The sequence below is a fragment of the Solanum stenotomum genome, chromosome 4 (genome assembly GCF_019186545.1).
Source record: "Solanum stenotomum isolate F172 chromosome 4, ASM1918654v1, whole genome shotgun sequence".
Classification (NCBI taxonomy): Eukaryota; Viridiplantae; Streptophyta; class Magnoliopsida; order Solanales; family Solanaceae; genus Solanum; species Solanum stenotomum.
The window spans coordinates 65,201,163-65,213,112 of record NC_064285.1 but is presented as its reverse complement, the minus strand read 5'-3'; the positions used below and the strand labels follow the sequence as shown (position 1 = coordinate 65,213,112).

At 33.2% G+C, this 11,950-nt stretch overlaps 2 protein-coding genes across 4 annotated transcripts; both read right to left on the bottom strand.

Moving 5' to 3' along the window:
* Positions 1–864: 864 nt before the first annotated feature.
* Positions 865–2,991, bottom strand: LOC125862961 (transcription factor MYBS3). The gene is given in 4 exon segments (XM_049543091.1): positions 865–889; positions 1,557–1,582; positions 1,584–1,753; positions 2,546–2,991. Coding segments are annotated over 4 exon segments (558 nt in total). The 5' UTR covers positions 2,883–2,991.
* Positions 2,992–4,682: 1,691 nt separating this feature from the next.
* On the bottom strand, positions 4,683–11,220 carry LOC125863209 (probable acyl-[acyl-carrier-protein]--UDP-N-acetylglucosamine O-acyltransferase, mitochondrial). 3 transcript variants are annotated; one of them, XM_049543378.1, is made up of 11 exons: positions 11,100–11,220; positions 10,939–11,012; positions 8,138–8,262; positions 7,946–8,054; positions 7,548–7,640; positions 7,344–7,460; positions 7,160–7,243; positions 6,697–6,801; positions 5,724–5,810; positions 5,516–5,647; positions 4,683–5,186 (listed from the first exon to the last, which is right to left on the bottom strand). In XM_049543378.1, the coding sequence occupies exons 1-10, from the start codon at positions 11,188–11,190 to the stop codon at positions 5,528–5,530; spliced, it is 1,005 nt and encodes a 334-aa protein (XP_049399335.1). In that variant the 5' UTR covers positions 11,191–11,220; the 3' UTR covers positions 4,683–5,186; positions 5,516–5,527. The 3 variants fall into 3 exon arrangements, with proteins under 3 accessions (XP_049399335.1, XP_049399336.1, XP_049399337.1); XM_049543379.1 differs by having other exon boundaries at positions 4,683–5,129; XM_049543380.1 differs by having other exon boundaries at positions 4,683–4,931.
* Between the last annotated feature and the right edge of the window lie 730 nt (positions 11,221–11,950).

The window sequence follows — 11,950 nt, the reverse complement described above, 5'->3', positions numbered from 1 at the left end:
GGTAAAAGTTAACCCCAAAAAATCCAAGTATATCTTATTCGGAGATATCACATAATAGCAGACTTGAAAAGTATTAAATAATTAGTCATTTAATATTCTAAATCTACTGGCTTTAGTTGGAAATGATTACTAATTTTTATCTTGAATTCCTAAAGCGGCACTTATTTATTGGAATAATATATTTTTTTTAATTAAAGCTGACTACTCTTATTTTGAGATAGAGGAAACATTAGGAAAGAAATCTTCATGAAGTACTTTGTTCTAATTTATGTTGCTCGGATTCTTCAAAACATTGAGGAATGTGTATCGGATCTTTCAAAAATAGTGTATTTATAAAAGATCTGACATGAATACGGTAATATTTTTGAAGAGTCAGAACAAGATTCTAATTAGCAAAAGATTGAAGTTGATGGAGAATAGAAGTGAATTCTATATTATAAGTGGATTTATAATGTTGTAATTTTTTTTTTACCTTGGAAAAAGAAAGAAAAGAAGAAACAATACATATAGTGGTGCTAATTAATTAATCACTTAAAAACTCTAATAGTAAAGTCACTTTTAACTAAACAAGGACTTTAATTAGTACAAGCTAGGTAACTCTAATTGGTCCAATATTCATGAAAGTAGTTTTGGAGGATGATGAATTATTTTTTTCCACAATATTATTTCTTGGAGATGAAAGACTTAGCTCCAAATCAAGAGTTCCATTTGAAGAAATGGACTTATTTGGAACTTTATTGTGATGAGAATTTTGTGATCCATAACTCCAAATAGAATTTTCACACTTTTCTCCAAATGAATTTAGATCTAATGGAGATGATCTTGTAATTTCTTGACCATCTTCTTGGCAATTATGACCAAAATCTACATATTTGTTGTTGCTCCTTGCCTATATCATGTTAACAAAAAAGAGTTATTAATTAATTGTATATCAAAAAATATATTTACATAATCAGGTCAATTATAAGATAATCATGTTGCTCAGATTCTTCAAAAATCAAGATGTACCCTTGTTCGATCCTCTAAATGCATTCATATTCTACGATCAGATGCTACTAAAAGAACATGTGTTCGTTGGGAATTGGCTCGATGAGTCATTGAAAATTTACTTGTTTTAGTAGTGCTACATGTGTGTGATAGTAGTGAAGTCAAATTTTTCACTAAAAAGAGTTAAAATATAAAATAGTAAACACACGAAAGTATATATCCATTTAATTTTTTTTTCCTATTTACGCAATGTAATTTTTCAAGTTGAAGACACCACTTAGGACAAAGTTGGCTGCACCATTGGTGTATGACAATATATTTGAAAGATCCGAACAACATTGCTTACTTCCTATGGATATAATACCTCAAAATTTCTACTTAAGCAAATTCACTACTAAAAAGCAAGAGTTAACTACAGACATATTCTATAGCTAAACAGTAAAATTTATTCTTCATTCTATTTAGCAACAAATTATCAAATAATTCTATTAGTATTAAAACTAACAAATTAGCGACGAAGTTCATATCTAATTTTAGGTGTATCAATAATCCAAAAATAATATATTTACCATATCAAAAAGACTTGAACGTCTTTTCTTTTTGTTGAGACTTGATTGTCTTAGAAAATATTTTTGAGCATGACTTGCAACTTGAGTTGGAGTCCTTGTTGTCACAAAATTTCTTGAAATTCCTCTCCAATCTCCTTTACCTAACTTTTCAAGTCCATTTAAGAATCTTCTATGTTCCTCTTCTGTCCATGGAACACCTAATTCATCCAATATAAACATATGTTACTTAATAGAATATTTTCTATTGGATATATTAACCTTAACAATGGTATAACCCCTTCATATATAAGTTACAATTAGACCAATATAGTTGAAGTTGTGTACTCATAAGAAAGATTCTACATGTTTATGTACTACACCAACTACAACTCAATTCCACTCAAGTTAGGTAGGTCGATTATATGAATTTTTACTGTTTAATATGTCTCATTTAAGCTCATCTTAGTTTAATGTGAAAATGTTCATTATACACACAAAAAAAAAACAAATGAAATTAGCTATAGTTATAGTTAATAGCTAACATAACTTGTTGATAATCCGTTGATAAATAAGACTAGCAATGAATTTTGATATTTAGCTACATAATCTATCACTAAAATTCATAATTTTTAGTAGTTCATATTGTCGATTTTAGGCTAGGTCGTTGTTGGTGGTAGTGATAGGGGTAGGGGTGGTGGTGGGGGTCGTAGTTGGCTGACAATCAACATAAAAGCTAACTAGTCAATTCATGATGAATTCTCACGATACATAAAAAATGTGTGTTCTAGTGATGACAACATGCAAATAAGAAAGAACCATGAGTCAAGAAGATGATTTACCACCCACCACACCCCCACCACCCACCACACACACACACAAAAAAAAGGCCAAACATTTTGGATTAGACCATAAAGTGAACCAAATTTGCAAATATAAACCATTATTATTGTACATTAAAACATACTAGAAATGTGTGTGTACAATAAGTATACATGAATTAAATTACATACCTTTCTTCTTTTCACCAACACAACCTACAAGAGTACCATCAGAGAGATAACCATTATTATCAATAGAAGTAGTACTACTTTTTTCCCAACTTTCATTAAGAGATGGAGAAGAAGATGAGAATAAGTGGCTATTTGTTAAAGACAAACAATCCAAACTAAAACTTTTCTTCAAATTATTATTATTATGACTAGAAAAACAAGAATTAGAAATATCAAGTTGCACTCCAAAAAGCCTTAATCCACCAATAATATTATTACCACTAATAGCACATTTCAAAGTGCTACAAGTTCTTGAATTATGACCAATATAGCCACAATGTGAACACTTTCTCCCCATATTCACATACACAAAAAAGGGTTAGTTTCACAATTTTTTAATTTTTTTTTTGGTTGTTGAAATGGGAGGAAGAGAAGAGGGTTATATATATATCAAGAACTATTTATTTTTTTTCAAAAAATAAAATAAAAATTATATGATGATGATGTGTTGTATAGTACAAGGTAGGGTTTTATGAAAATAGCCAAGAAAAGATGATTGGATGGACATTAATGTTTTTGGTTGGTTGGATATATTATCCAAGTTGGGGTTTTTAGAGTAGAAAGCAACAACTTTTTTGTGATTCTACAAACGACAGAATTAAAAGAAGATGGAATTATTATAGGCAAATAATGATCAAAGGTCTCTGCACAAAGTATTTCACGTTCACTCAGAGATTGAAAAAGAGTCATACCTTAAGGGGTGCTGATAAACGTAACTTATTAGTACAAAACATTAGTGATTACTTTCACGACTTAAATTTATGACATATAGCTTAAACAAAAATAACTTTAAAATAAATTAGTCTCTTTAGTAGAATTTCTGACTATGTTATGTAAGGATTATAACTTACTATAGTTATATGCACTAAACTCTCTATTATTAATTGTTGAAAAAGGAAATGGTCAATAAGGTTATCTTGTCGAAAATATTTGGAAATTTTTTGATGTTGATTTATCAATGGCTTTTTGAACATTGCATAAATAAAGACCTCTTTCCTCTTTTTTATTTTTTATATTGTGGGGTGGGTGGTAATAAGTCCAATATATGTACAAAATTCATGAAATTAGTTTCTAGCAAAGAGTTGGAAATTGGAATATGTGTATAAAGAGTCAATTATTAAATTCAGACATGTAATATTCTTTTTATCATGATTTAGAAATCTTGAAAGTCATATGATGTACAGTTTAAAACTCGATGAATAATAAATTTATTTCTGTATATTTCTTTATGGCCGTTACACGACTCAATCTATTTCTTTTCGAAGAAAACAACTTAACATGTCAACCAAGATATAAGATATTTTTCAACTTATTTAATATATATTTCTCATAATAGCAAATTCAAATTTATAGAACCACTTGCTATTTCTGAATTTTTTTTAAAATAGCCTATGATTTTTCTAGATTGGATTATACTTGTGGAATATTTTTTTGGTAGTACTAGTACTTTGTTGCAAATGGGATGAGAACTTCAACAAAAGATACAATATCTTTCTTAATAAAATCTGACAAAAAAATCTTAGTTTTTTTTTATAAAGGGGATTTGTCTCTATCCATATTGAAAAGTATTTATGTATCAGAAATCTCGAGTCTGAATTCTAAAAATGGAGGAAGAGAAGGATAGGTAAAAAGCATGCATTTTCAAGTTCTACGCTAAGTAAATATAAATTAATCGAGATTCTAAAACAATAACCAACACTAGTGAAAAAACAAAATTTATCATTATTGTACTTCCAACCCCACCCCCCAATATGATGTGGCATTGTTGTCCCTTGAAGAATCTTCATTTTCAAGAACAAAATAAACAAATATATCTCTCTGCCTAATTCTTTCCGGCTGAAATATCTTTAGCACATCACAAGTTGGAGATACAATATCATACTTTCACCGTTTTAATTTATTTGTCTTATTTGTTATTTTTGTCTATTATTCTAACTTTCCACGTGACATATTCAGGACCATAAGATTTAAGTACATTCTAATGCATTCTACGTATCTATTAGTTCAAGATCACGAGATTCAAAAATCTGCTTTACTTTCTTGAACTCTGTGTCAAATCAAAACTAGACAAACAAATTGAAACGGAAGAAGAGGAGTATTCATCACAAGAATTTAACTCTTTACCTTAGTGAAGAATAACAGGTATAGAGTAACTGAGAAAGGGATGTGTTGCAAATGTTGCTCTCTCTACATATAATTACAAGGCGATGAACACGCGATATGGCTGCTTGAATCAATTAGCAGCTTCTGTTGTCGATATCACCACGACATAGAGAGCAAGGGACACTACAGTTGTTCGCGGAGAGGAAGAACAGGTCAACGAACTACTACCATCAACCACGAGATTCTGGAAAAAATGCAGTGTTGAGATATACAAACCTATGAGATGATGAACTTCATTATAGTCCATTCAATCTGGAACTTCTTCTCAGTTCGTTACTCCTCCATAACGAGCTGAAAGCATGAATAAGGACGATCCTAGTGCAGCGATGTTCACCTTACTAAAACTTTCATAAGACGGGCAGGATATCGTTGCTTGTTTCAACTTTGTCAGGGTATGAGATCAGAAGACCATGATGGAGGTGAAGCTCAGTCTTCTTAACTGCAAAAACAGTTATGAATTTTCGCAACGTATCCAATGAGTTTAGATAATACAACAACAACAACATAGCTGGTGTGTAATCCCACAAGTGGGAACTGGGGAGGGTAAGATGTACGCAGACCTTTCCCCTACCCCTACTGTGGGTAGAGAGGTTGTTTGACTTGTTTCTGATAGACCCTCGGTGAGTACTATGAACCAAGTATTCAGTAAAACGAATTACCATTTTGCAGTCAACATACGAATAGTGGTCTTAATTCTAATAGAAAGGACTTGCTCAAGGTATACTTTTTAGGACGGCATATGGGAAATAAAACAACGAGAAGACTTACGAAGAAGAGATGCTAAGACCCGCTCCAGCTTCTAAATTTGCAAATTCCACGGCGATTTTCAGCAAAAGAATCACGTATTGACTGAACCATGGAACTGACAGCTGGAAATAGACCGAGGTCTTCGTGCTGCTCCTGAAAATACGGTGTCCTTTTACATCATTTTAGAAGAGAGCTATTACTAATCGAAAAGTTCAAAGCAACTCAATACCACTTGAGATAGTCGATCTTCAATATTCCCGGAGCTCGTATCAGTGGGCATAAATATCTTTCTATAAGCTGCTCTCAGGCTCTTAATCTGGATACTTGCAAGAAAAATTTAAAACTAAAATCAGAGATATAAAAGTTATGGACAAAATTATAGCAATTTAATATATTGAAACTGATAGCACATCAATCTTTTAATAGCTTGTAATGGAAAAAGGAAAAAAGGTCTACATTTTTTTTTATGACAAGGGAACCCACAGCCTTTATCCTTCGGGTGTGCATAGGGTAAATCCCGCTCGAGTGTAATAGTGCACAAACCGCACTAGGCAAGACTCGTACGATTAGCTCGACTGAGAAAGCATGCAGGGTTTCGAAGCTGAGACCCCCATTTGGGAGATCCCTGCTCAACCAACTCGGCCACCCTTGCAGGTATCTACAATTTTCTTTTTTGATATCAGAGCAACCCCCTGTAGGCTTCTTGCTCAACTCCAGTTGGTGCACAGGTTCAGAACTCTGGGAAGTATGGCCCACACCCGCCCCCTACCTTCCTCCTAACATAAATACCAAGTTTTGTCCGCGACATGGTTCGAACTTGTGACTTACACCTAATCCACACCACATGTTTCAGTTTACCAGATTATGCAATGTCTCATATGGCTTTCTTTAGAGTCTATATAGATTTTTTTTCTCATTGGGATATTATTACTTAGTATATGTCCAATATATGCAGCAGCATGTCTTTTCTCCAGAATGAACAGCACAGAACATAATTATTTTTTTCTTATTGATTAAAACACTACCAAGTAGAAAGTAGAAAAACAAGTCATAGCAAATGTTACAACAGAGGAATAACACGTGAAAAAAACACGATATGGGCTTTTAGCCACTGAGACACAGACCAAATTGCTTATCAAAATTGAACTTCCTACATCTATTTGCTAGAAACATAGGGTAATTTTTGTTAGAATGAAACAAACCTCCACAGCGGAGAATCCACGACGTCTTAAGCCTTCAAGATTCAACCCACGAAGCTCAGCTCTTTCCCCTGAGACAATTATGTACTTTGGAACATCTTGAGAAACCTGGAGGACAAAAAAATTGAGATCCCAAAAAGGAAACACGTATGTGATCTCAAATATCGCAGTTAGCGCGCTGCAGTACAAGAATATATGTGCTTCTAATCTTAGAAATGCAGATGAAATAATTTGATGATATTCAACTTAACGTAAGCAGTTCAAAGCTAAGCTTTTATGAGATGCAAATTACAAAGAACTTTAAGCGTCTAGCAGTTATAGATGCTTTGCTAACTTAACTTATGTTTACATCAGGAAGAACACCAAACTATGAAACTGTTGATATCTTAGTTTATCATGAGAGGAAGGCTGAGTCTTTCGAAAAACTAAAAGACAGCAACTAATTTGAATTAGGAAAGAATCTCACCACTGAACCACCACCAATGAAAGAATACGAACCAATACGGCAAAATTGATGAACTACAATACCTCCAGCAGTGTGAGCATAGTCCTGTATGAGAAGAATTTAAACCATCATCTATCAGTTCGATTTGATTTTTCCAGAATAGGTCATGCTTCACGAAAATGACGAAAGTGGAATAGTCTATCACCTCCACCACAACATGACCTGCAAGAAGTGTACTGTTCGCCAAAATATTGTTGTTGCCCACTTTGCAGTCATGAGCTATATGGCAAGAGCCCATAATAAGATTATTATCACCAATAACCTGTTTATGTAAGCTCGTTAAAGATAACTATGTACTAAAATTTATAACTTTCTGCACTACAGAAAAACTAACGAGCTAGTTTCATACGGTTTTATCACTTGGAGTTGAAGATCGATGGATGGATACATGTTCCCTGATTTCATTATTGTCACCAATCTCGAGAAAGCACTCATTCCCAAACTGAAATAGTCAAAAATTACAAACAAGATAACAGTTATTTGCATTTTCAAATAAGCACCACCTACTTAAATGTGAGGGTGAGGGAAAGAGTGATCATGATGAACAGACAGATCATCGAACTGATGGAGACAACTTCGAGCTCATAAGCCAAACAAAAATGATTCTCAATTCGGCGGCAGCACACTTTTAAATCTATATGATGTGATAGAACAGTATTGAATAAATTTAGTGTCAACACTATCAAGATGTTTTTCAAATTTCTTTTTAACTTTTTTCAGTAATGAGTTTAATACCAGGATACTGACCTTATATTTCATGTCCTGGCACTTGACACCAATTACAGCATGATGCCCAAAAACATTATTTCTCCCGACGACTGTCTGACCAGGAAGATCATCTCCAATTACAGCACCACTGCTTAAAATATGCACCCTAAACGGTACTGGAGAGAACAGAAAGGAAGTAAAACTCAAGTACAACAAGAAAATTTAACTCACGTCATCAGGATGCAATTGTCCCCTAGTTCAGTATTTCCAAAGATGTGGCTTCCCGGGTACAGTTGACAAGCCCTCCCCAACTTTGCGAAAGGCCCAATGGTACAGAAGGGACCAATTGAAACACCCTACATGAAGAAAAAGCTCCTTTAACTAATTGCAAAATACTAATTCACCTAAGGCCTTAACATATAAACCTTAACATCTCCAATAAACCAGCTATAATGAGTCAAAGGAAGAAATGTGACATCCAAATAGATCAATCAATCAATCAACCAACCAAATATACGTCAATCCCACGGATGTGGAATTGACTATATGAATCCTTTGCATTCATTTCTCTATATTTATTACAGCCCAAACAATAAATATTTTGTGTTGCACGGAAAATCAGAGATTCTCTTAAACTATAGTAATGTAAATGCCATAGTATCTCTACACCAAGATACATCTTTAACTAGAATAAAAGGACTCACTTGCACGGAAAATCAGAGATTCTCTTAAACTATAATAATGTAAATGCCATAGTATCTCTACACCAAGATACATCTTTAACTAGAATAAAAGGACTCACCGCAAACATTGTACCTAATATAAGTATAATAATAACAACTAAGCCTTAATCACAACTAATCAGAATTACCTATATGGGTCTCTTCTTTTGAGGGAGTAAGTGATTTCTTTCCCTCAATTCTAATTTATGTGACACACTTTACTTTTTAGTTTGTTCCAAAAAGAATGACACACAATTTATTTTTTTGGAAACTTCACGTTTTAACGAGAGGCTTTTATAATCACACAGCAGACGCTATGACATTTTTCAGACCACATGCTTCAAGAGTCTTCATTTCTTTCTTAAAATCCATGTCAATTCAAACTATGTCACATAAATAGGAACACAAGGAGTATTTTTCTTTTGTCTTTGTTGGGACTTGAACTATGGTCTCCAATAGTTTTCACTGACCACTAGGCTATACGGCTATACCTTATACTGCGGTGCAATTACCTAATGGATCTTTTACCTCCACTTCATTCTATTCTTAGCTAAGTTTGCTAATTCCAAGAGCAGAAGTCACAAGAAATTCCTCCAATATATAAAAGTGTAGAGAGAAGAACAACACCTATTCTAAATTAAGAGTGAAGAATATAAAGGTTATTGGAGGAAGGATCCAGCGTTAACCATTTCTAATCTCAAATCTTCACTAGCTAAGCTTGTAATTAAGAAGTTATAAAAGATTAAAATCACTAGAGCTAAAAACTAAATGTTGATAATTAATGGTGGATCTAGGGGGCACAAGGGGGGTCGTCGAAAAACTACATTCTATAAAAAAAAAAAGTTAATTTTTTTACTTTTTTGAGAATGGTCACAAGTAATTGTTCAAGGTCAAAATTATTTTATATCCATATATCATAGATGTTGAATCCATTTGGCTTCTTCATGTATTTACTTCTTTATATTCTTAATCCCGTTAATGAAAATCTTGGATTCGCTAGTGCTAACGACAATGACCTATTCCTATGCAACTAAAAGTTTGAAGCATTTTCCTTACTTTCCCTACTTATCTTGACAGGAACACCCTAAAAGATATAACCAGAGGTTCCAATCCTAATCAAGTGCCCTAATATTCCAAACTACGGTAATGAAGAAAAGAAACAGCTACACCCATGTGCAAAATATAGCAGGTACCAATCCGAATAAAGTTAAAGGGCTGTTGTTATGACAGTCAGCATAGAGTCAAACTAAGACAATTCTCAATATAACCGGTCCCAATTAGTTTGAGATTGAATTATACATGATTATTTGACTAATGAAGCAAAATCAAACTTGCTACTAGAACAAACATATATAGCTGGCAAAGACTTGAGAAATTCAAGAAAAAAAGGCATAAACAGAGGAAAGATTGAATCTTTACATCACCCAAAATGGCACTTGGATGAACAACTTAAGACAGGTGAACGAATCGTGGTTTTTCATCAGCAGCATCAATGGATTTTAAAAATAAAATCCTAAGTCCAATCTATAATCCAAAAATCCAAACCAAATATCCAAAAAGTTTGGATTTCAGATAGCCCAAACTATGCCCACCGTTAAGCAATGCATCTTGGGCCTAACTCAACTAGCTAACGGGGAGGATTGCCCAAGTCCATATAAGGACACCACACATCTCATTAACCACCGATGTGGGATTTTTTCATTCTTCAGGACCCACCCCTAGTCGGCATAGAGTCAAACTAAGACAATTCTCAATATAACCAATCCCATCTGGTTCGGTATTGAAGTATACATGATTATATGACTAAAGAAGCAAAATTAAACTTCCTACTTGAACAGACATCTATAAATGATAAAGACTTGAGAAACTCATCAAAAGAAAAGCATAAACAGAATAAAGATTGAATCTTTACATCATCCATTAGCATTTCAATGAAAAACTTAAGAGGTGTTAATGAATCTTGGTTTTTCATTAGTTGCATCAAAAGAGCAGTTATTATGACAGTCAGCATTGAGTCAAAAGAAAGACAATTCTCAGCATAACCGATCCCAACTAGTTCGTGATTGAAATATACCAGGGAATCTTAGTAGCTCAGTTGGTTGGCTACGTGAACTTTCAACTTGATGGTGAGGGTATTCCCAACTTGTTACAACCCCCATTTCCCCTTCCCCTATCCCCAATTTGAAAGTGATTGAATGTGACAAATGAAGCAAAATTAAACTTACTACTACAGCAAACACCTATAAATGGTAAAGACTTCAGATTTTCATCAACAAAAAAGCATAAACAGAATAAAGATTGAATCTTTACCTCACCCAAAATGGCATTTGGATGAACAACTGAAGAGGGGTGAATGAATCTTGATTTTTCTTCCTCTGTAGCATCTGCACAAAAAAAAAAAACGCAAGAGAATAAATACTTAAAATTTTGAGTTTTTCAAAGGAGAAAAAGAGTAAAAATGGGAACTTTACAAGTAACAATGGAAGAAAATCTGCAGAGACTGAATCTTCTGAGAGCAACAGAGAGATGCCTACGACTGCTGGAGAAGAAAAGAGACGACATGTGTGTTCAAAAAAATTGAGGGTCTGTTTCGAATTTTCATGTATTTTATTGGGTGAAACATGCAAATAGTCACTTTTTAAACTTCTAATAATCAATTTTTTTTTTTTTTTTATGACAAGGGAAACCCGCAGCCACTACCTTTGGGTGCGCACAGGGTAAAACCTCCGCTCCTCTAATAATCAAATTTTAACCATCATTTTTTAAATTAATTAAACTTTAGTCACTAATTAATATAGAGACATCATTTTTTCCATTATACCCTTTGATTAAAACTCGAAAACTTTAGGAATTTGTCTGAAGTTCGATTTGTCAAAACTTCGAACTTCAATATTGTTTGTTAAAGTTGTTTCGTATTTTGTTATGGAGTTTTTTTTTTTTTTTCTTCTTCTTCATTTTGTCTTGCTTTTTAGCATGAAAATATCGAATAAAGGAATGACCGAGGGGTACTAATTTGATAAAAATATAAAATGAAGATGCAAGGCAAGCATCATTATTGGTCACCGCCCAAAATTTAAAAGATTTGTTAGTCCAGATTGAAACTAACGCATAGATAATGGTCAATGTCAAAATCGATGTCAAAAGAGGTATAAAAACGTATGAGACTAAAAGAGCATCTTTACAATTTGATTTAAGTCAATTTTTAATGTGATAAAGTTTGAAAATACATTAATTAAGATATCACAAAGAAAATCCAAAGGCGACTTTTTGAATTAATAACTATTAGTTAAGTGATCAATCCAAAAAATATTATAAAATTTAA